At 38.2% G+C, this 26,527-nt stretch overlaps 1 protein-coding gene across 1 annotated transcript in view; it reads right to left on the bottom strand.

Moving 5' to 3' along the window:
* The window catches only part of LOC149577180 (mitogen-activated protein kinase 4b-like), a 38,286-nt gene extending 13,757 nt beyond the window's left edge, over positions 1-24,529 (bottom strand). Inside the window, exon 1 of the mRNA XM_089822624.1 lies at positions 24,100-24,529. Coding sequence (XP_089678750.1) covers positions 24,100-24,260 — 161 coding nt within the window. The 5' untranslated portion in view covers positions 24,261-24,529. The remainder of the gene's footprint in view (positions 1-24,099) is intronic.
* Positions 24,530-26,527: the final 1,998 nt, after the last annotated feature.

The raw sequence follows: 26,527 nt of genomic DNA, 5'->3' as shown, positions 1-26,527 counted from the left end.
ATTTGTAAGTTTCGGAGCTGATTCCACCTGAAACAAATTATACAAAGGTGTAGCTAACAGAAATTTATGCCTTGGAGAAATTTCAGCAAGCTAATCTCATTGATAATGGTGATTATCAAACTTCATGTTCAATGATCCAATGAGGAAAATGGGTCTTAGGATAATTTTTCCTTAATATTCAAAAGGTTGAAAAACTTGACTGCGGCAAGATTGTCTTTCTAAGTTCCTAGAATTCAGAGAGGAAAGGATGTTGTCAAAAACCCATAGTGTTCCTCCATGAAACTTTATCCAACCAATATTATGGCCTGGTTAACTTGAAAATGCAATTCTATTCTTGATGAAAGAGAAGTTTAAACACGCTCACAGAAGAGATAGCATTAAACAAGCACAAGCTCTATTTAGTGTTTGATGGAGGTTGTAGTTGTTACCATCCAAGTAACAGAGTGCACCTGATGTCATTCAATTAAAATAAAAAAGCAGGCTCTATTTAGTCTTTGATGGAGATTGTAGTTGTTACCATCCACATAACAAAGTGCACCTAATGTCATTCAATTAAAAAAAATCTCGGTAATAAAAAATAAATTTTTATTTTATTAATAACATAGAGTTTACATCCATTAATAACTTCTTAGAATACTTTCCATGAGGCTCTGCACTCAAAACTACATCATTGATCATTGCAGACCTTAAACCAACATTGGTACATGTGTTAAATCCTAATTTTTCGCCCCCTTTTTAAATAATCTCATAGACGTTATATATTTCATGTGAATGAAATTTAGATGATTAAAATCAAATGAATGTTATGATCTTGTGAAATGGAAATTATGGTTAACCATTTTGATTCATGTGAAAACTACTCGTTGATTTCTCTTTACAACTCAATTAAAAACGGATATTTACATTTCAAGAAATTATAAAAATAATTGTTAGTGGTATGGTGGTTAGCCATTGTGACAAGTATGAAATGCTTTTGTTTATTGTTATCTTGATTTAAATTTGAGGAATATGTTATTATCATGGAAGTATTTTTTTATGGATGCAAGAGTAGACGAAGAGGGGAGGAGCACTGCTAAACGAGATTTAAGGAATGGAGTACCAAAAAGGTCCATTGCCAAGTTATCAGGTATGGGCTCTAACCATCTTGTTGAAGGATTTAACTGCTAGGCAACATGGAGTATACCTTGGACAATCATAAGCTACTTGGTTGGTTCTTAATTCACGAAAAATACAAGAAAAACATTAAACTTTTATTAACATAAGAAAAATATTAGCTTCTTTCTATTTTGCAACCATGGTATTTTAATAGACACACCTATAATTGCCCTACATGTATAAATGTATAGATATATATACATGTGTGTGCACAAATTGATATATTGATAAAAAGAATCTCATGATTCAAATTACAGTATGTATATATATATATATATATATCATAGTTACACCACCCTAGGGGACAGGGGGACAAGTTTTAGAGATGGGTGGACAGAAGGGCCTTAATTTGTGGATGGCAGGGGAACGATAGTGGGGAACCGGGGGGGTTGTGTATGCTACACATATGTTACATTAACTACTAGTGATGAAAAGATGTATTGCAATATAAGATATTAAGACGTAAAAGAGTAAATACTTGAACACTGCATTGAATTGGAATATCGAACATTGAACATAAATAGTCAAATCAGCAAATAATTAACACTGGGAGTCCCCCCATCCTTGACAGAGGTGGTGGAATAATGGTGGTGTCACTGGGGACGGGGGAACAGAGCCCCCAAGTCCACAGTGCGTCCAAGTCCCCGATGTGTGAGGCGAAAAGAGGGGGGACACATCCCAATGTTACTATGATATATATATATATATATATATATATAGGTGTACGTACAATTATAGGCAACACCAATAGCATGATGCCAACATATATTTGATATAACCTTGAGAAAGTATAATCTTCATGTCTTTATTTTGGCTCCACATTGATGAGCCTTGCCACCTTCATATCGAGATTATTCCTTTCTAAATTTTAAAAGTGTGGACGAGTTATGGGTGATCGATGGTTGCCTATACACCGTCACTCCTTTTTCGCTGCTAGAGAAGGACTCTCTTCTCTTTTCTCTCTCTATCATCAATGGCTCTAAGTTTTACTTAGCAGAGTATTTCATCCTTTGACAGTTATTACCTTTGGTGATATATCATTTTGTTACACCTCACAGCACTTCAAGCCGCAAGAAAGGCCATGCCATCTTCCGAATAGAACTCATTCTTGTGTTGAAGGTCGGGATTTCGAGTCATGATTCCGAACAAAATTACCATTCTCAGGTCTTGAAACCATATACTCAAGTTATTTTCATATGATATTTGTCTTTTCTGGTTGTTTCAAAACATTTGTCTAAGATGATAGTAAATGTCGATAATGTTAATATGCATCCTCGATCATGAACAAAGTAATACTTGCCATAACTAGAAGCTTAGTATATTGAATCAAGAAGTATAAGAACTAGTTCATGTCATTTAGTTCCATGCGTTTTAGGTGTTGGAAATCTGGCAAACCCACTCAGCCATGATATGTTCAATATCATTGAGATTGTTTGAAAATACATTTCTAAAATACATACTATATGCATTATTTATAGAGCTAGCTCTAATATATTTTTCAAAAGGCATCAATCTGACATGTACAATGGTACCAAATGCCATTGAGATAAGGCTCGGATTTGAAGAAGTAATTCTAATTGATAGGTAGAAATGTTTTATATACACAAAAATCTCCCAAGATACACCCAAGACAAGGAGGGTCAAGCATGAATGAGTGAGGAGGAGAAATTGTTGGTGTAATTAAATATTCACTAATTACACTTACTTAAGTTTACTTAGAATAATGCATTGCATAGTAGTTTGTGATTGAGACACTTGGGAGTTTGCACCTCAATTAACCACATGGTGTAGAAGAATTCCACTCTAGGTGGTTATAGTTGTTATCTCATTCCACCTTTAGTGTACATCACATTATCATCCTCATCATCGCACATACTTCATTGTATAATGGAGGATGATCCACCTTCCGTGGACATGTGATTCCACCTTGTGTGGGTGATAGCTTATCTTCTCCTTATCATTGTCTCTTATCACCTCTCCTATATAAGGAGGCCTATTATGTACATTTCAAATCAATCCATTGAATGTCAATCAAGTCCATTATCAATAATAGCATTCTTGCATCTTCATGCAATTGTCTTGCCAATGTGGAAGTTATCTTGGTCTTTCATTTGATCCTGGGGGTGTTGTAGAGTCACCTAAAACTCTAACATGGTATCAGAGCTCTCATGGTGTGAAGACTTCTTCTCAAGAAGTGCAATCTTGGCTTGACTCATTGTTGGTGCAGCATTTGGCAATTTCGACATCACAATTTGGAAGAGATTTTAGGAGTCCTATTTTGTGACCTTCTATTGCAGGTGAAAATTGGAGCTTGCTGGTGCAAATCAGAGGTTGGCATCATATAGAGGAGGTCCAAAAACCCATAAATCAAATTTTGTTTCATTCAAATCAGACATCTGAGGCCAAATCTAGAGCCATTTGATTTTTGAAGGTGCGGCGGCGACGATTCAGAAAAAATAATTTCAAAGGCAATTTTCAAACAGCGATATTTCCCTCATACGAACTCCTTTTTCCGAGCAATTGTTTTTTGTTTTGGGGTAGAATTTCACAATCTACACAGTGGTGTAGGTGATTTTGGATCTCTTTCTCTAAATTTTTTTGAAAATCACAAATACCGTTTTTCGCAACTTTCAAGGCTCTATTTGGGCACATTCGGTAACATTTTCAGGTGCAATTTTTTTTGAAAGTGCATGACTCTTCCTCTACTTTCCAAATTTGTAATTAGATTTCAATGATTTGGAGTGGGCATATCACTTTCAGAAATAGGTCTTTTTTGGCTATATTTGCACTTGGTGAATACTTGGATTTCAATTTTCTTAATTGAGTCAGTAACTTGAAAGAGTTATCAATTGATTTCAGTCATCATTTGATTTCGTTATTGATTTTTCAAAAGTTCCATTACTCAGTCCATATAACTATCATGAATGAAAACAAGCAGTTTTTAATCAGTTGATGAGTATTGAATTGCTTAGAATGATTCTTGGACAGGATCTAGAACCAGCTACAGATGTTGCAAAAAGAAGGAAATGGTTTGATAGAAGGGATAAAGCACTTGGCTCACTTAGATCTACCATTTCCAATAATTTGCTATATCATATTGCATCCTCCACACATCCTCATGATGCTTGGACTACATTGGAAGGAATCTTTGGTAAACCTTATAGAATAAGAAAATTCAAATTGGAGAATGAGCTTATAGGTCCAAGTCTGTGTGATTTTGACAATATTCAAGACTTTTTCTCTAAGTTCAATTTCATTAGATTGGAGCTTTCTAATTGTGGTATTACTAAAGATGATGAGCAATTGATATTATCTATACTTTCCAAGTTAGGTTCAAAATATTCAATTTTTGTTTCCACATTCTATGCTACTATGGATGCTCTTGGTAGTGAATACAAAATGCCTTCTCTTGATGAATTTGCAGCTCAACTCACAAGGGAACAAGCAAAGTTAGCACACATGGGTCAATTGAAGCTTTACATGTATCAAGCGTTGGTTGCAAATGACTCCTCTCCAAAGGCTCCCAAAAGAAAGGGAAACAAACAACACAAGGATCCTAAGCAACATGAAAAAGGTGACGACTCTCCTTCAGAACATAATATTGAATCCAAGTCCTCTTCAAGAGAGGAAACATCTAGAAGAAAGAGAGATAAATGTGCTTATTGCAAAATATTAGGACATGATGAGCATAAATGTTTCCATAAGAAGATTGATGAGCTTACTCACATTCTTCAAAAGAACAATATCCAGTTGTCCTCATCAGTGTCTTCTCCTTCTTCTCAATATCAAATAGTTGCTACATCTACATCATCATCCAAAGGTAAAGGACAAGCACTCATTGCTTCCTCACATTCTGAGCAAGGTAAATGGCTTCTTAATTCAGGTGCATCACATCATATGGCATCTTCTATGGATATGTTTTCTTCTATTGAGCCTTGTACTTCTCCACCTATATTGATGGGTAATAATACATACATAAAGGTTTGTGGAAAAGGTTTTATTCATATGGGAGAGAGTACATTTAATGATGTTCCTTGTGTACCATCCTTGACCACTAATATCCTTTCCATTTACCAAATTACTCATGGGGCACAAGGTAAAATTGTTGAGTTCACTCCTGATTATGTCTATATTAGGGACATGGAGACTAGAGATGTCATAGCTATGGGAGTTGTTGATCATACATCACGCTTGTACTCTTTTGCACATTTTGTTGATAATGATGATGATATTCATGATGTACCTAACCCTTTATCAAGGGTGAATAATTTATGTGAGGAAAACATTGGACACTTGAATCATTTAGCTCTTGAAACAAGTGTTGAACTTCCTACTCCTCCACCTCCTGCTTCTTTAGACATGAGCTCTACTATTCAGCAGGATGATCTTTATGCTTCAGATCTTGTAGTGTGGGATGAATTCCTAGATGCTCTTTCAGATGAGTCTCATAATGCAAATTTGGTTAATACATATGAGGAGGTTTCTCTTCGAGATACTTCTTCACCTTCTTTGGAGATTGGATTTCCCAACTCTTCATGTTTTCTTGGCTTTCCACATCTCATAGGTCAGCTTGATGGTGTGACAAAATCTTTGAGCTTGGAGACACCTATTCAATCTTCAGAGATACATACATGGAGAACTTCTTCCTCCTTCCTCACTTTTTACATGGAGTGGCTTCTTCATCTTTTGATGTATTTATCTCTTCCTAAGGAGAGACATGTTTCGTGTAGGCATTGGATTATATTTTGCTTGCAAGTACTCTTCATCCACATTAGAGCTTCTTTATTATGGGGGGGATATCATGTCTCATTATTTCCTTCCTATGGGGGGATCATTCTTTGTATATACATAATGTATGCAATTTTTGGGGGGTCTTGAGTACTCCATCCATCCATGCATCTTATTTTCATCTCTCTTTTTGGAGGAGGGTTTTTCCTATGAGGTTTCCTCTCTTTCTCCACTTTATGAGAGATTACATTTCATGTATTGCATTGCATATTGTACATGGGTACCTAAAATGGCCTAGTAGCCAAGACCCATCTTGCATTGTGAGTTTAAGTGCATTCCCCTAAGTTGCACTTAAGGGGGGGTGTTGGTGTAATTAAATATTCACTAATTACACTTACTTAAGCTTACTTGGAATAATGCATTGCATAGTAGTTTGTGATTGAGACACTTGGGAGTTTGCACCTCAATTAAACACATGGTGTAGGAGAATTCCACTCTAGGTGGTCATAGTTGTTATCTCATTCCACCTTTAGTGCACATATCACATTACCATCATCATCATCGCACATACTTCATTGCTAATGGAGGATGATCCACTTTTCATGGACATGTGATTCCACCTTGTGTGGGTGATAGCTTATCTTCTCTTTATCATTGTCTCTTATCGCCTCTCCTATATAAGGAGGCCTATTATGTACATTTCAAATCAATCCATTGGATGTCAATCAAGTGCAATATCAATAATAGCATTCTTGCATCTTCATGCAATTGACTTGTCAATCTCTTGTGCAAGTTATCTTGGTCTTTCATTTGATCCTGGGGATGTTGTAAAGTCCCCTAAAACTCTAACAGAAACACTCTTGCAAGAACAAGTTGTCCAAAATATATTATGGTTGTCAAGTCAAGCAATGGATCGAGCTTTCATAATGCCCATCTAAATCCTTGGCCAAGATAGGTTAGTGGCATGCTTGCCTCAATTGATCACTAGAGGTCAGCGTGTTAGTCGACAAAAGGGAGGTTGATGGAGGATATCCACTACCTTGTCTGTTGCTTAGCCAACACTCTAATACCAAGATGCTCGGGTGGTAGGACCATGGTACCCCACACCTAACCCCAAGGTAGGGAGGGTCGTTTTCGTATGAGATTGTGTGGAGATAAGTTAAGGTCCGTGGTTGGGAGGTTAAGCCTATGTCAATGCTTCTCCTTTTCACCAAATATTGAGACTTGTACAATAACTTCACAGTTATTTTATACATGTATGACTTTTGATCCTTTGTACATTTCTTTCCTTAAATTAACGTTATTGCTTGAAATGTATATATAAACGTGTTCTGCATGATGTCTTATCAATATATTGGTAGAAGTTAGTTATGGAAGTAATAATAATTTCCTTTCAACTAGATAAAGGTTGTTACTTATTCTTGTACAATGAATTCATTTGTTGGTTTCATTTCTAAATGAAGTAATGAATATAACTACCTTTATGTCATTATGTTATGAAAGCTAGTTATAATCTTAGAATATGTTTTCTATTTTCAGCCTAGGTAAAATGGTATGTTACAACCTACTTCCACACGAAGAGGTACCCACTTCATTAGACATGCACAAACTTGTTGGACAACTCCTCTACAAAATCTTGTTGCATTCCCATTTTCTCAAACATGCATTAACCCTTACCAATCTTCACAATTATCATTCCATCGAGCAATTAAAAAAAGCTCTACAATTTCGCCTTCAGAAACTGAACCATTAACATGTATGCATGGCTTTAATGACTTCATAGGTACATTCATCCCCCATTTGCAGATCATTGACTCCCAAAAAAACCATGTCTCAAAGAAGCGATTGTTCATCGTAACAATTTTCAAAACAAAAAATTTGAAGTCCCTAAACACCAGAGAATTTTAGCATACATCCCTAAAAATGTGATCAAACAAAAAAAATCAACACATTTTAAAACCCACTTGAGGGTTGGCCAAGAGCTATTAGCTCATCTCAGGACTAGAGGAATGAATCCTCCAATGCGCTCATCCAACAGTACATTTAAAGTTCATTCCTAACACCAGGATTTATCTTCTCTAACCTTTTGTGGGTCCTTCGCCCATATCTTTAATTGTTCTTCCAAATTTGCATCATCTTCTGGCCTCCAATTCACCCACTCCTTCATGGCTTTGACCTTCTAGTCCAAAATGCATTCCATGAGCTATAATTTTAGTGCGTACCAGCCAACCTAGCTTGCTTAAACCTCACCTGCCTCTTCCTCAATGAAACGCCAAGAAAAAGGTGTGATTTTTGTGTTTGGGATCTTTTCTATCCCGGTTTCTTTCTCACCTAGCAGCAAAACCCATCTTTTAGATTGAAATTTCCAAGATTTCATCTATTTTCATGGTATTCAGCTAGGACAAGTTGTTGCATGACGAACCTCACTCTTTCTTTTTTCTCTCGAAGATGAAGCCTCCAAGCCATTACCATTGACTAAATGTCATTGTTGGTTTTGTGCCTATTCTCCAATTGAAAAAATATTTCTCCAAGTAGTAATTCAATAACATATGTAAGTCTCTTATGCTTAAACTCAAACATTTGATCAAATCTTCTCTTCTTTGCCACACCATAGAAAGGGTTATGTTGGTTGGAGCAAGTTAATGTGAAAGACGACTCCATGAAAGCTTGCTCTTCACCACTGTAATTCTGACTACAAGTGTTTCTTCTTTGAGAGCAAGTAATTTGCAAAATGGGATGACTCAATCGGTGTGAATACAGTCTCGTCCCATCTACATTAAATGTTGCATGTTGCACACAACTCAACAAGCATGTCAACTTGCACCTTTATAATTACTCTATTGGAATGTTGCACATTCTTTAGTTAGTTCCAGGGGTTTATTTTCCCATATGTGGAGTTAAGTCTTTGAAGTTTCCCATAACCACTTCATTTAAATTTAGTGTTAGGGCCCAATTGGAGATTCGGTCAGCTAACTTGTTTCCCATCCTTTTAATGTGTGAAATTCTGAAATCCTCCAGAGTTGTCAATTCATGTATTATGTTTGAAATGTAATTTTGGAGGTGTCAAGCTCCCAATGAACCATTTATTATTGCATTTATGATTACGAGGGAAACCCCTTCCACATAAAATTTAGTCACACCTAGCTTCTTAAATACTTTGATTGCTAATAAAGCAACCTCTGCTTCAGCAAAGATATTAGTTCCATCCTATAATCTATTACCACCTAGAGCAATCAGGTCTCCACTAGCATCTTTGATGATAAAACCTGAGCCTGATGAACCTGGATTGCCCTTTGAGGCACCATGAAAGTTACATTTCGACCATCCTTAATGTGGTTTTTCCCAGACCATAGGCTCCCTAGGAGCAGAATTGAGATCAACCTCACTAGGCCCATTCACAAGTAGGATGAAGATGCACAGCCAAGCAAATTGTAGTCTTTGATCAGCACATGTAAACGGGGTAATACTAGTACCAAACCTTGACAAAGCAATGCTAGTAGTCTCTTGGATGGATTGGTTGATTATTGTTAAGAGTCTTTATTTCTGATCTTTTCTTGGAAGATTCTCCTATTGCATTCTTTCCAGATTTCCAGATCACTATTGAGGGGCTTAAATTCCAAACAAAGTGCAAAGTGGATTTCACTGGTGGTAAAGGCCAAGCCTGAAGATTTTGTTTTAGGGTATTTTGCACCGTACCACCTAAGTTTTGTTTAAAGCATTGACCAACATGATTGGGTCAAGTTGCAGGACACCAAAAAATGATCTACAATGTCTTTAGGTTTTGCCCATAAGACACATTTTGAGAGACCCAACCTACATTGCCTTTCTTTTGTGAGTATTCGACCTCTATAGGCTAACCATGCAAAGGATCCCACTTTCGGAAGACACTCCTTTCCCCAAAAGGGATGGGTACACCAATCCTATAACTCCATGGCACTTTCTAGAAGATTATACCCAAGCTTAACTGAATAGGATCTGTTTTTTGCTGCAACCCAAACAATTTTCTCTGGGCTACTGCTCCACATTAAAGGTCATGACTCAAAAAAGATTTTGGAGTCTGACTTGGAGAGGCCCTGGTACATTTGAATCATACGAATTCTTCCAAGTTCTAAACCACCCTAAAGTCTTCTCGGAGCTCTATGTAGTGAACCAACTTATCACCCCAATTTGCTTTGCACCAATCCTTCAATTATGTCCAGTCTGCATTAACTAGAATGTTATCATAACCATTCCAAGAGTCCTCCCAAAAAGAAGTAGATTCACCATTTCCCATTTGCCATAATAGATGATTTGTTATAACATGTCTACAAGAAATCATAAAATTCTAGATGGTTGAACCTTTAAGTGGATTTCTAATTGTCAAAATTCGTTCATCATTATTTGTGTCTAAGTATTTAGATTTTAGAAACTTCACCCATAACTGTGTAGGTTGAGTATATACATGTTCCAAATCAATTTAATAGCTCCTAGGCTTCATTCAACAGATTCCAATTCCTGAGACCCAATCCACCATCTTTTTTGCTAGTAGAGATTTTATCTCGTGCTAGGAGGGGGAGTTTATCTTGATCATGTGCTCCATTCCAGAAGAACCTCCTCATTTTCTATTCAATTTGATGAAGAACTTTTTTGGGGATTTTGAAAACACATCATTGAGTAAACAGGAATGGCCGAGATAACTGCTTTTAGCATTAGAATCCTACCCGCAAATGATTACCATCTACTTTTCCAACTATCCATTTTGTCAAAACAATTATTGACAAGATTCTTCCATAGGGATAACTTGCTCCACCAAATAGGGGAACTCCGAGGTAGTTACCTAGTAATTTACTCAATTTGATGCCTAGAATTCTGCAAATTTCACTCTACTTATCCCCTGAAGTGTGAAACAAGAAAACCGCAGAATTGTGCTAGCTAATTTTTTGCCCTAAAACATTGTTGTGCGAGTCTAATGTTTGTTGCATCATTCGAGCCTCTCTGAGTGATGAGACACCGAATAAAAGTGTGTCATCAGCAAATTGGACATGTGTAATCTGCTCCACATTTAGTGCAGCTTTAATGCCTTTCCAGCTCCCAATGCTACACTTGTGAGAGATCAAACGCCCAAGAGCTTCAATGATTATGATAAACAAAAAGGGAGATAAAGGGTCCCCCTACCTGGTACCTTTAAACCCTTCAATGAATCCTTAGGGACTTCCATTGATTAAGATGCAAAATCTTGGAGTGTTGATACAAGATTCAATCCACTCAATCCATGTTGAGTCAAAATCCAGCTTTTGCAGCACCACAATCAGAAAGCATTTGTTTACCTCATCATAAGCCCTTTTAATGTCCAATTTGACAAGCATTCTCTCAATTCTAGCTTGCTGAAGTGAGTGAATGGTTTCATGTGCAACTATAACATCTTCAAAATTTGATCAATTAGGGGCAAAACCACTTTGTTCCCTTGAGATAATAGAGTGCAGCACCAGTTTCAACCTTTTTTCAATTACTTTTGAAATCACCTTATAGATAATATTACATAATGCAATAGGCCTAAAATCATCGAAAGATTGGGTCTCTTTCTTTTTGGGAATCAATTCTATAAAGGTGTTACTTAAATCCTTAAGAATAAAGCCGCCACATCTAGATTCTTCCACCACTTCCCAAATGTCTTGTGCAAATAAACTCAAGAGTTTTTGAAAGAAATTCTTGCATAACCATCCAAGTTTGGAGCCTTGTCACCTCCCATGTTAAAAAGACCAATTTTAACCTCCTCTACAGTGACTTTCTCAGCCAAAAGTCTATTCTAAGCTTCATTAACAGAAGGACTAATGAGGTTGAGAATACCATCTGGATCCTCGAGATTAGCAATCTCTGCTTTGTAGCTCTCTTGGAAGATCTGAACCCCATCTCTATTTATCTCCCTTGCTTCAGTGAGCAGAGTTCCTCTTGAAACCCTAATCAAGTAGAATGTTGTTTACCAAACATCTAGCTTTATCCAAGTTGTAAAAGAACTTTGTAATTATGTCACCCTCTTGTAACTATGTTTTCCTAGATTTTTGTTGCCAAAAGGTTTCTTCCTTTTGCAGAAGCTCTAAGTATTCTTCTTTAAGTTTTTTCTAATGAGCAAAATCAACACAAGTCATACCTTCCTTTATTATTTTAGCATTTAACTCATTAAGCTCTTTTTTAACTCTCTCCTTTTCTACAAAGATGTTTTTCTATGTATTCTTCTTTAAGTTTTTTCTCATGAGCAAAATCAACACAAGTCATACCTTCCTTTATTATTTTAGCATTTAACTCATTAAGCTCTTTTTCAACTCTCTCCTTTTCTACAAAGATGTTTTTAAACACTACTCTATTCCACTGTTTAAGATGTTCATTCAAAAATTGCAATTTTGAGAAATTGAAAGCTTTGTTTTGATTAAGTAAAAATAGGTTTTAAAGAACCTAAAACCTTTTACAGAGTAGTAAAGAAATAAAAACTGAGAAACCCAAGAGCATTACAAGCTAAAACAAGTACCTAAAATCAAGTTGGAAAAGACAACAAAAAGAAAGCAAAAAGACATCACAAAACCAGCTACAGGGTCTTCAGCTTCGACACCCTCTGTCTTCTTCAAGTTGGCCCTGGTGCGCTTGCTAGGTCCTTGGTCATCTTTCACTTCCTCAGAGCCTTGACCTTCCCTTGATCAAATTTGCTCAAGAGAGTGTTAATGTTGTCAGCCACTGTGTTTAGAATAGAGCAATTCTGATTTGCTAGTTTCTTAATCATCTTCTCCATACCAACCACTCTATTATCCAGACCATCCACCTTTTTCTGGAAATCTTTAATCAACCGATCCAGAGCTCTATTTTTGGCTTCGAGGACTGAAACATGATTCATTAAAAACTTAACCTCTTCAACACTACCAATCACCTCAAAAAGTTTATCAATATGTTGTCCCAGAGTTCTCTCCCCTCTAGTAGTTTTGCTAAGCTAGTCAAATTCTTTGATAGTGTCTTGCATCTGTTGCTGCAAACTACTAATATCCTTCTTCATCAGCCCCGGATTGTCAAAAATTCCTTTCAAAAACCCTTGGTCATCATTGCCCTTGTTATGAGTAAGGTCATCCTCATCCCCACCAATATTGTCTCTTTCATAATCAGTCTCCTCATGCCCTTTTGCATCCATCTTCCCCTGGCGAAGTGCATTTTTTCCTTTTCGCTCCATCCTCTTAATTAGAGGTTCATCATCAGACGGTATGCTTGGGGCCCTATCCATTTTCTTCCCCTTGTTTTTTGAGATGTTACCAACAATATGACTTTTCCCATTCCCCTCTTCCAACTCCTCTTCGGAATCCGTATCCACATCAAAATCAATCTCCTTAATCTTCCTTTTCTTCCCAGACGAGCTACCAAGCTCAAGCTTTTTCCTCTTCTTAACCTCAATCTCTACAATCTCATCCTCTGTGTCTTCATCAAAGCCCTCGTCCTGTTCACTCCCTTCCGTCTCACATTCCATAGTTTTCTTATTGAAACGGGGTCTATCCACTTTTTTTTATTGAAGGAAGTTCATAACTAGCACCATTAAAACCTCATGACAAGCATGGTCACCCTCAAGATCATTATGAATAGCTAAAATTGTAGTACCCAATGATTGCCTGAGGTAGAAGGGCAAATTAAGCCCAACCCTATGCCTAAAATGGTTCACTAGCATAAAGTGGTACCCAAATATCTTAGTAAAGCAGTCATCCAAAGTTAAGTATTCAATAACAACGAACATGACAAACCTCTAGGGGCAAGATATAGAACCAGGGCTAAAATAAGAATTACCAATTTTAACCAATTTGTTTCGTTCCTTTGTCGTTTCCGCAAATTCCTCCATAGCCCAATCCTAAAGCTTCCTATCTCTGTAGAAATTGATCCCCTCTGTGTCAAGGCCCGTAGCTTCCGCTATGATGTCCTCAATAACCTCCATTCTCTAATTACCCACCAGAATGCTCCCATCCTTCCAAGTTTTAATGAATTGACGAGTAATAGAAGGGCTACTGCCTTTAAGCTTCTCCATAAAACCCATAAACTTCCCATGTTCCAGAATATCTTAAAACTCCTCCTTTTCCCAGTCCTTACAACTAGCTGGTTCGACCCTCTTTCTCTTTCCTCCCATTTTCTTCAAGCTGTTGCAAATTCTCACAATCTTAGGGTACACATTCAAAAAGAAAAGCTCAGTGTCGAAATTAAAGCAAAGGGAATTGATAAATAAATGTGCCCCCAATCCGTGTGGCAATGAATAAAAAGTCTCTACCAATCTAATCATAATCTGCACCTCCCCAAATCTGCCCAAGTAATAATTAATACTTATATTCATCATCAATAAACCTTTTTTGCCTACTTCTCACCTTATCATACTCAATCAAGGATAATCCCTCGAAAGGGATATTATCATCTTGATTCCAAATCAGCTTCTCATCACTATTGCAAGCCACATTCGCAGCCCAATCACCAACATGATTAGTTTCTCTATAGTTATGAGTGATGACACAAGTTTGAAACGAATTAATTTTAAAAATGGCCTTAAAAATAATATTATGAATTGTCCAAGAAGGATTGTTAACTTTATTGAGACAATTAATAATATTGAGAGAGTCTCCCTCTAGCCAAATCTTGTCCAAATTCATACTCTTGGCATAACTAAGACCATAGAGAGCAGCACTGGCTTCCGTCGTAGGATTCATTTGTTCCCCAATAGGGATGGCCATCACACCCAAAATGTCCCCATTCATGTTTCTGATGATGACACCAGAACCCACCGTTCCTGGGTTGCCCTTTGAGGCCCCATCAAAATTAATCTTACACCAACCCTATGGAGGGCAATCCCACCTAGCCAAATTCCTAAGGTTATTCCCATTTTGAGAAACAATTAACCCTTCCAAATTCCATTTTTGAATCACTTTTTCTTCCCAATTTGTCTAGGGTTGATGCCCTTTCCCAACAGTCCTAATATTCTCAATCACCAGATGCTTGATCTTATAGAACAACTGGACAGAGTTAGTCTCCTTACCCCTAAACACCCTATCATTTCTTTCCTTCCACACTCCCCAACAAAGAAAAGTTGTTAGTCTTCTTACTCCTAAACACCCTATCATTTCTTTCCTTCCACACTCCCCAACAAAGAAAAAGGAGGATGAAATCCCAAAGCTTCATAATCAACGTATTACAAGTAGGAGACTTCCATCTTTTAAAGAACTCTTGAATAGTAAGGGGGGAGACCCAAAGAAAATCCAACGAACCATATATCCTTTCCCATAACCTTCTAGTATAAGAGCAATGAATAGTCAAATGGTTAACTAACTCTTCCACTTCCTTGCAAAGATAGCACCTATTAACAAAATTCAAACCTCTCTTCATCAAATTATCAGTGGTTAGTTAGAATTTTATCCTGCAAAAGAGTCGAGAAAAAAATGTTAACTCTAGGGGTCATTCCTTTATACCAAGCTTTAGCCCAACAAGGTGCCTGATATTCCTCAAAAGCATTGGTATACAAAGACGAAATAGATAACGGTCCATTAGGATTATGCTTCCATATTAAAGTATCATCCTCTTGAATTAAAAAAGCAGCATTCAGGATTTTGTTGAGATCATTAAGATTGATATCCACTCTATTGAGGTTAACCCATTTTTCCTCTTCCCAATAATCAGCAACAAAGATTCCAAACAGGTTCTTGCATTGATCCATAAATCCATTCCACCTCTGATCAGAACTAAGGGTATGATCAAGAATCCAAATATCATCCCAAAAATGAATAGTCCTACTATTTCCAGCCTTCTATCTCACTCTTTTATTTATAATCTGCTTATTTTTCTAAACATGTTTCCAGATTTCAGAACCCCCTTGCGAAACCTCATTACTAAGGAAGAGGTTAAACACAAGATTCTCTCTATTATATTTATCATTCCAAATGTCTCTCCATTCTCCCTCCTCTTGATGCCATCGCCAAATAAGCTTAGCAAGAAGAGAATTATTCATTGTTATAACCCTTCTAAGAGCAAGACCTCCTTTGTTGATAGGCATGCAGACTTTATCCCAAGCAATTAAAGCCATTCTTTTCTTCTTTTCCATACCCATCCATAAGAATTGTTTAAGGATCTTCTCAATTGCTAAAGCAAACTTCTTGGGAATCTTAAACACACTCAAAACATACAAAGGCAAACTCTGTAACATGGACTTAAGAACAATTACCTTACCAACCTAGCTAAGGAGGGATCCTTTCCAGCCAGCTAATTTTGAATGGATTTTGTCGACCAAAGATCTCCAGAAAGTCTCAAGAGGATTGAGGCAGAGAGGTAACCCAAGATATGAGCCTGAAAGGGTACCAATCTCACAACCAATGATTCTTTTAATTTTATTTTGTCTCTTTTCATTGACATTGATAAAATAAATCACACTCTTGTTCCAATTTATAATTTGACCAGAAGCCTGCCCATAATTCTCAAGAACTTTCTTAATGTTTCTCGCATTTCTCAGAGAAGCTTCTCCCATAACAATCAAGTCAACCACAAATTGCTGATGAGAGCAAGTAAGATTCTTAGAGGAAGGTCTAAGCCCAACAAATTCCCCCAAAGCAACCATTTTTTCCACAATCTACCTAAACATTCAGCCATAAGAATAAAAAGGATAGGAGAGAGCGGATCTCCTTGCCTTAACCCACAGGAGGCTCAGAAGAAAGGAGTTGGAGAACCATTAACCAACATAGAGAAGGTGGCAAAGGAAACCAGCAAAAGGACCATCTCCACAAATCTCTTATTAAATCCAAAAGCTTCCAGGCCACATTTTTAAAACTTCCAATCCACCCTATCATAAGCTTTTGATAAATCTAGCTTAAGGAGGAACCCCTCTTTCTTAGATTTAGTAAGGGAATGGAAATTGAAAGCTTTGTTACCTTGCCACCGTGGAGTAGAAATCCACCAATCTTGAATCAACTCCTTGAATCCAAAACTAAGGAATCACATTTTTTCAAATTTGAAGGGGCATCTATCCTAAGTAATGCCCTCCTGAAGTCAAAGGCTAACTGGGAAGTGGTCTAGACCTATTATCAATAGAATGTCTATCAAGAGATCCCAAGGTAGGTTTGCCCAATTACCCATTGTGAAAAATCTATCCAACTTTTTAGCAATGTTCGAGAATCCATGTATCCTATTGGTCCATGTGTGATCCACAAATTGAAATTGGATCTCATTCATGCTATTATTTGAGAGAAAATCTTGGAAATTTCGTTGTTTTGACCTTTCCCAACCTCGGCCCCCAATTTGTCTGTCGAGTGAAGAATAGAATCGATATCTCCACCCACAATCAAATGTTTGTACTAAAACTGAAGAAAAGTTTACGAGATTTGCTCCCAAAGCTCACGTAACTCATTAGCACTTCTAGGGTCAAAAACATTTAAGAAATCAAAATTCCCATTTATTCATTTTGAAACAATCAGAGCTAACTGTCATGAATCACCTGAAGCCAACATGTTGATGTCCACAACATCCTAATTCCAAAACATGCCCAATCCCCCTAATGCACCATGTGCATCTACAACAAAATACTTCAAAGGACTAAAGTGTTTACTAAAACCAATCACATCCAGGCCACTAAAATTAGTTTCTTGTAAGAGAAATATTTCATGTCTCGTTCGATCAAGGGGTTGCTTGATCAAACAAACCTTGTGAGGGGCATTGCAATCCTTGACATTCCATGAGAGAGTCTTGATTGTCCTCGAGATGAGGACTTATACTCGTTTCTCGATCTAAATTTGGTTTGCCCCACATCACTGCCAGTAGCCTCCAGCTTGGCTTTAACATATTTCATGAGTCTCTTACCTTTCTCTCCCCCTTTGCATTTGAATTATTGTGAGGAAGTTTGTTTGATGTGTCTTTTATCTTCCACACCGATGAGCATGTCCAAATCTAATGAGTCCTCTTGTTCCCAATCTTCTTCGGAGATGTAGTCATTGTTCTCACTATCACTCACCATCTTATCTAGAGTTTGAGGCAAAGGCAGCTTGCAAATTCCTTTCTAGTGAAATTTGGATGTCCTTGACTATAGGGGAGATCGTGTTTCCCGAAACTGGACTTGACTTGTGGCCTTGATTGTCCCGTAAGTTGAAAGAACCATCTAAAAAGTTTCTAGACCTTATCTGACATTGGTCTTGTGTCGAGTCCACTAAATCTTGGAGCTATGGGTTTGTTGACACCCCCAATTGTTTACATCCTTGTCCCCGTTGACTATCTTGAGAGTCCAAAATTTATGAGCATAAAATCCACTCAGAGCGAGGCTCGTTGCATGGGTCCCATTTGCTCCAGCTCTTGCACGTGAAAAGATTTCTGCCACCTTCCATGTGCCAGAGGGTCTTTCACTGCAAACATAGGGGAGTTTTCTCCACCAACAGTCATATTATTTTTTAAAATCATGACAATTAGTTCAATTCCCATCATTTTGTCAGTCATCTAGACATGAACATGAGATCATATCCCAGCTTTCTTGTTGGAGAGGGATAGACATAAGACGAAGAAAGAAGGGGTCCTCTGCCCAGAGTGAGCCCTCTTTTTCTATGATAAAGTTTTGAAGGGTTTTACTTTCAAGTCCTTTACCTTCCCCCATGTTGAGTATAGGGCATTCATCTACCAGATGCACGTCCCCATTACAATGCTTGCAAGAGTGAAGAGCATCTTCAACTTCAACTAGTTGCATCCAAACATTGTCATTAGTTATGAGCCCAATTTTTTCAAGTAGAGGATGAGCCGCCAGCTACAAAATGTAGATCCTTGCATACATGTAGTAGTCCTTAGATTCTGCAACCTGGTCCATCCTTACAAAGGTTCCTAGCTTATTCCCAATCACTTTAAGTGTGTCTTCATTCCAATACTCATGCAGAAGGTTGTAAAGTCGTATCTAGATTGGTATAGTGTCCACGTCTGTCATTTTGGGATTAAAGTTTGGGGCCCAATCCTTAATGTACAACCCTTCACCCTTCATTAGGTATGGCCTATTAACTAGGATGACATCCTTGTTCGAGGGAAGTTTACAAATGATCAAGTAAAACCCATTAAAAAGGGATTTGATGATGGCTCCTTCGCCCCATTGAGCGGTCACACATTCTTTGATCACTTTGAGCGCCGGCCAAGGACCACTCCATTTCATAAAAAAAGCACTATCCCTTAAATCAACTACAAATCTATGCCATTCCTGGTTTACTATGTGAATCTTCACCACAGTGGCTTCAATGACACTCGGGGCTTGTTCATTTCATTGTTGCATCCCCGTAGGGGTCTCAGGTTGCCAGAATTTTTGTTCAATCGGCGTAAAGCTGAAAGGTTTGTGCGTTTGATTCGCAAAACCCTAGTAAGGCCTTTGGTCAATCCGCCTCTGCTGGTGGAAGTCTCTGAGGTTAGGAGGGTAGACTCTCATGTTATTTGGGAAAGAACGGGGATCCTGGTTATGTCACTAGACCAGATTACAGGAGGCTTTGTGCCACGCTGGGGGTTTTGACGCCCATTTGTTGAAGGGTCGGGTGTTTCTGTAGGAGCCATTGTAGTTGTGGTCGGTGTGAGGCACAAAGGAATTTCCATGGCAGCAGTCAAGGGCCATCGAGTTGCAGATTTCTTTGCCCGCTCAAATGGGTTTTTCTATTGCCGTCATTCAATAAATTTGAAATCTAAGGATTATTAACAAAAAAAGTTAGCCATTTAAGTTGGGCATTTATTTCCCCATACAGGCACTCTTGTTTGTGGCTAGAAGCTGACATACATAGCAGTTAGTGGCTCATATGTGTGGCATTTCTGTTGTTGCAATAAGTTAGAAAGTTGCAGACATGGAAAATGGTTATGATTTTAATTTTTAAACTTACTTTGATGAGAGAAATTCATTAATTTTCAACTATGGTTGCACCAATGATTGCTTCAAAGCAATGAATATGACACAGGCAGGTCATACAGGACATTGGTGGCTTTGCTTAAGATTCCAAGGTGCAGGGAATCCTTAACTCTGTTATTTCCACATTTTTCCCAGGCAGCTCAAGTTGAGACTAGGTCTCCACATCACCTCAAGATTTTGATAGCAAAGAGAAAATTCAAAAGAAGAAATGGATGGAGCACAGGCACTGCTATATCAGGAGATGTGTCAATTCTCATTCCCCTTTAAAAGAATGAGCTTGAAGTTCTGCAGGTTTCCCTTCAAACATTTCATTTCGACTTTTGGCAGATAAGACAAGCAAATAATCAAAAAAAGACTCTTGACTAATTACATGATATCATATCATCAATTGCAGGTCGTACAACTAAGCAATGAAGCAATACCAATTCAAGTTGATTTTTCTGCCATGTGTAATTATGCAAACAGAGTTCCAGGAGTTGTCTAGTAGTCCCACACAAATTCATTATAAGTTGGCAAAGTTGGAATGTCTTCCCAAAATAAGAAAGCTTACCACCAGCTTGAGGCCAATAGAAACATAAATGAGCATCATGGCAAATAACATCTGCCAACTGACCTACAGGAATAACTATAAGACAGGATCTTGCCTTCAATAATAAGAGGGAATGTGCTTAAGAAATTGAGATCACCAAGGCTCAATCTATACAGACTGAAACATTTGACAGTTGTACAATTACGGGACGATAATTATTTCCATCATCAATTAAAATTTGAAATGAGATACAAGATTAATTGAAAGACTTAGAGGCTTTAAAGCTATTTATTCAGCATGATCATGATTTGTTTTCTGCTAAGTTCTACATTTTGTGGACAGCAAACACACTCTACATTAATGATTTGAGACTCCCTCCATAGGATGTAAATAATTTCATTCAGTCAATTCCTGCAGGAAATGTTTGATTATTGATTGCTGAAACACCAATCAAGATTCAGTCCGTTTTACAAGCTTGCCTAAGCCATGGGCAGAACAAACCAGAAGAATAAGCCCATGTACCATTCTGGTAATTTTCAGGTGCCATCGTCTGCTTTTAATGGATCACATTGATCTCATAAAAGCAATGTTGCAAAAAAAAGTAGAAGACAAAGCCAGTCGGGCATTAGACACAACAAAATGGTATTTCAGTCATTGCCACAATTGTTGCACAAATATATGCACTTTGCATCTGTACTACCGTAGCTTACAGGTAGCATGGCTTTCTCTATGAGAAAATTGGATGTATATGAAAATCAGAAAATGTAGGCATTACAACATTGCACAATAAGTCACCAGAGTCATAAAAATATCAGCATCATTCCTATCTTGCCAAAGCCCTCAAGAAACCATATGTCATCATTACGCTGATGCTTCTCAGAAACTTGAGAATGGATATGATTTTCTTATCTGGGGAGGTTCAAGGTTTGACACTGTGCCTATTAGGAAACATATGAAAATCATCAGCGCTAGTTTGTAAAGAGACCAATGCAGTCCCACTGACTTTATAACCGATCAAGCCTAAAGACTCAACCTCTTGAAGGCCGGTACAGCCATCTCAACCTATGCTCCCTCGAGTATCCAGGGCAGAGGCAGCAGGGGATAGGGGGTCATGTCTCCAGTACATGGATTCTTTTTGGCCGTTTTCTGGGGGACAGCTATTAACAAAATAAGGAAATCTTTAAAAAATAAGAAAAAGAAAAAGAAAATTTCAAATATTCATATGATATCATTGACAAAGCATTCATCATTGACAATATAGAACCTCTGTAAGCATGGGTAATTGAACTGGAATTATGTTGTTCTTTCTATATAGATATGAGGACAAGTTGATAATGACGTTTAGAGTTTCCTAAAGCCTTCAAGGCTGGATGCTTCGTTGTCAAACTCACTAACAAAGAGGAAAGCTTAAGTGAGAGGATAGCTGGTTATAGGAATACTAACAGATGCGATAGTTCTATGAGTTGTCCATGCAAGGCAGGATTGACAAATTTTGCGTTTTTGCATTTTGAAAATGGCATTTCCTGTCAACTATGTCTTAACTCTCATTCAGCAGTATAATGACTGTAGCATGCCAACTTTGTCTACGGCAGTCCTTGTATACTAAAGAAGCTGTCCAATGTATGAAACAAGAGAATGCTGGATTGTTGCTTTGATTGTGAAGATGTGGACACTTGCAACAGAAGACATGTATTTTGTAGATTTTGCGATCATGATTCATGATTGGTCTATTACTTGGTCAGACTTATAGTTTGATGGTGATCTAGGGGCAACATCCCCAACATGGTTTAGGGGCAACACTCCTCATGGGGATCTAGGAGCAACACGCCAGTGGGGTCAAGAGGCAGTGCCTCTAGTGCATACCCTATCATAATATTGGGTGGGGTTGAGGAGAAGAATCCCTGCCACCAAGCCCAGATTAACACCTTCAAAACATATAGACCTTCATGGCACAACACAATTTCAATTTTTGTTGTAAATCCTAGATGGGCATGTCATAAAACAAACAAGCATGAAAGGTTGTAGGATCTTTCTGAAAAGTACCTGGGACTTGATAGCCATCCTTAGGGCGGATCGGGGATGTCTAGAAATCACCTGACCATCCTAAGGACAGCTAGCCTTCCCCTGCTATACCCTACAAAGATCACGGGGATGTAGGAGCAACACACCAGTGGGATCAAGAGGCAGTGCCTCTAGTGCGTACCCTATCATAATAACAGGTGGGGTTGAAGGTAAGAGCCCCTGCCATCAAGCCCAGATTAACACCTTCAAAACAATATAGACCTTCATGGCACACAACCATTTAATTTTTTTTTGTAAATCCTAGATAGTCATGTCACAAAACGAACAAGCATGAAAGGTTATAAGATCTTTCTGGAAAGTAACTAAAATGTCCCTGGGACTCGATAGCCATCCCTGGGACAGATGGGGGATGTCTAGACATCACCCGACCATCCTAAGGACATCTAGCCATCCCCTACTATACCCTACAAATTTATTGACGTCCTGAGTTGTCCTAAATTGTAATAAAAAGGGGGTAGTGTGGGGACATTTCATACCAAGCCCAAAACTTCCCTGTAGCCGATGGGGTAATTTGAGGCAGGGTCCTCCGGGAGCACTTATCTCAACAGATACGGCATTTTGTATTATTAGGATACTCACCAGCAGAGAGAACCATACGGGGATTCTGTATCCACGAAATTTTAATTTTGATCTAACTCCATTAGAGGTCTAGCAGAATATGGCCTAGCAGTAGAGCAGAGCAACAGCCATAATAATGATCAATCTCAAGCCCCACTTAGCAAACCCTCTGTTTAAAATAATTGTGATAATGCATGCCAGGAAAAGTATGAAGCCAGGTGCAGGTCCTAAGCATATTGTAATGAAAATAGAGTGATTATAGAGCACCATCAGAGAATTAACAAACTGATTTATTTTAGACTACAATAAATCTCCATAAAATTAAGTTCCGATCTAAAATACAATTGTTTGTCATGATTTTTCACCCAGTTCTGTTTTGAGTTATGACTTGATTTGGCTGTGGTGCAAGCTATCTTTATCCTATAAATGAGGTATTTTTCATAAAACAAGCACTAGAAACATAACCGATCCAATAAACATGATATTTAGAAAAACAGCCTACAGACCAAACTTAGGATGGTCATAACGTCACAATAACGTATATAATAATCAGCCCCCGTGTGTTTTCCCCAAACAGCAGCTTAGAACATAAGCGTGAACCAGGCATGCTTTCTCTAGAAGGCAGATAGAATGAATCGAAACTAATAAGACACCAGTGATTGCACTAAAAACCCACAATTTAGCTTTTGGAAAATACAAATGTTAGATGCTCTGTTCACTATTGTGTGCACGTCTTGGGATGCATTGCAGATTCTTCAAAACAGAATGTCCATCCATGCAAATTCAAAATGAAATTCAAGTACTTAACTAGTAAAGAATCAAAGCGCATCTGTAATCCCCAACGACATGGATAATACATCACACTAAAAAACATCATAACAAACATCAAATAAAAAAAAGAAACAAAAAGTCACAGTTTGAATTCACCCAAGCTGAAATAGGGTTACAAAATTGCTTCAACTAACAATAAACACAAGGAAAAGGCTTGACAGAAATGGCAATCAGCTCAAAACCAAGACAACAGATTCACAATAAACCGCAATCAGCTCAATACAAACCAAGCAAGGGCACGGGGTTAAAACCACCAAACCGCACGACGAAAATCCAGCTGCAGTTCCCAAATGTGGTATTCACAAACCAAAAATAAAAAGCAGAGCTTTCGAATACTTACCAAACAATGCCATAAGCGCCGCGACCAATGGGCCGTATTGGCGGGACATACTTAGTAGAAACCTCAAACAGGTTGCCAAAGATATTGTACATTACATAGCGCCCGCCATGGGTTAAAATCCCCTGTATTTGACCGTCCGTTGCTGCAGCGCCCCCATCCATGGCGCTCTCTTCTTACACATCAACTACTCCAAAACCTAATATCCTCTACACACACAAAGCCCCTTTCCTCTTCAGCTCTATTCCAGCGGGAATTCGGCCTCCAGAACAGATATCCAGCGCCGATCTGATCGCAAACAAACTCCTATATCTTCCCTCTCCCACCAAAACCTAGATTGCAGAACGGTAAACGAAAATTCTCACTCTTCCTGGCTCTGTTTTCTGAGGTTTAGCTCAAGCTGAAGAGCAACAAGAAAAATTGTAGGTAATCTGTGTTTGAGGAAGGCTACCTGCCGTTATAAACGAGTCTAGCGGGAAGCTGTGGTCCACCCGTGTGGGGGTTTTACTTTTCGCAATGGTTTTGCTTCGAGTTCAAATGGAAACGGCGTGACGAGGAAAGTGAGATTTCGATTTATTTATGTTTTTTTTCCTTCCTCGGTGTATGACTCGTAATCTTTTGGCTCACTGACTTTTGGGTGGGAATAAATTGAAAGTTTTAGGCAGAATCTGCCTCAGATTTGGTAAGAGGGAGGACTTTGAAAAAAACGAGCGACTTAGTTTTGACAGAATAACCTATCTAGAGCAATCGTCACATTTGACTGATACCTGAACTTTTGCATTTAGTTGAATGTAGTTAGATTTAGCAGAGATTTTACGAGATTGACAATTTAGAGGGGGAATTTTGTCCAACCGAATGTATTTTAAATTATAAGGTTGATTTGAGTGTACTGCAAGTTGATCTTGTTTATTTACTGACGAAATTGTCGGTGTAACCAACTCTCTAATGATTTAATTGGATTTTAAGTTGTAATATGACGCTTCTAATTTTGGCCAGGATATTTTTTTGTAGTAATATTTTTTGAGATGTCCGTTGACTATAAATAGATGGGTAGTTTGTTTTTTTAATCTAGACTTCCAAATTTGAATCCCGTTTGTGAGTTTGCAATTCCATTCGCCATCGGCAGATGGAAAATGTAAAAGATTTAAAAATAAAAAGTCAAATAAAAATAAAAACTTGAATATAACATATTACAAATTTATATTTATATTTTTAATTTTTAATATTTTTTTGATGAATTGTTTCTTTTTATTAATATAATAATAAAATTTATATTCACAAAAAAAGGGGTCGGGGGATACAAGGATCACCTCGCTGAAGTTCAAATGGCCAGAGGTCAGAAACTTAACTACTTGTGAAAAAAACATATAAAGCCCTCAGGTTGCAAGAGCAATGACAGCCAAGTGAGGAGGATCATGATCATCAAAACCTCATACATCAGCGGGGTTAGTGGATGGCTCAGGAGGAGCCCACCCATCAACAACATCATCAATGTTTTCTTTATCTCCCTCTGGCCTGGGAGGAGAAATTGCCAAGTCTAGCCAAGGGAAAGACCACGTAATAGGAGGAGCGGAAGTACCAGGAGGAACCATTGGGGTCCAACCATAACCATGCCTCGAGGGAGGAGAATCTGAGCACTTGTGACCTCAAAGACCACCACTAGGAGAGTGGCAAGGAGGTTGTGACCTAGGGGTATGAGAGCAGCGAGCAAAAGAATTGAGGCCTTGTCGACGGCCCTGGGGAGGCGTACAGTCCCAGAGGCAGAATTGGGCAGCACTCTGGCCATCGTGCAGGGGCATTTCCCCAATGAGTCAAAAGCTCTTGAAGGTGGGCCACCTCCAATGCAACTTTCTCTATTTGTACATGTATCTACATCATTACATTGTTACATTTGCAAGCTTTAGTGTACGTAGAAACATTAATGTCAAAAACATTATGAGAAAACAAGACAACATTTTGATATTTTGAAAGAGTGGAGAAATTTTCCAATCTGAAAGCATGTCAAATCATAGAGTACTTAAAGGGGAGCCTGGGCGAATCCCTTAGCAACACCATATGCCAAGAAAATGGTTATGGGCAGAAAGGCTTGAAAAAGTCATGAATTTAGTGTCAATATTGTTGGTCGCATCTACAAAACCATAAAATATGCAAAAAATATTCTAGTTGCCTACAAAAGGGGCATCTGGGGTCAGAAACACCCAAAAGTCAAAGTCGAGGGCCCAAAGGCAACCCCTAAAAGAGGATGCACTAAGCAAAGTGTGCAATCTTCGGCTCGGTAATAACTTTCCACATATTGGTGAACCTAAGTCTCCAAGATGTCTGAGAAGATTGTAAATGTCAATGTTGGTTTAGTGTCTCCACCATAGGCAGGTGGGGAACCAATCAGTGATAACCCAACTTGGGCTAGTTGGTCATAGGAGTGGCAAGATAC

Source organism: Cupressus sempervirens, chromosome 1, assembly GCF_028749045.1.
Source record: "Cupressus sempervirens isolate cs-2001-9-10 chromosome 1, ASM2874904v1, whole genome shotgun sequence".
NCBI classification, from domain to species: Eukaryota; Viridiplantae; Streptophyta; class Pinopsida; order Cupressales; family Cupressaceae; genus Cupressus; species Cupressus sempervirens.
Note: the sequence above shows the minus strand (reverse complement) of the source record. Positions and strands in the feature narration are given on the sequence as shown.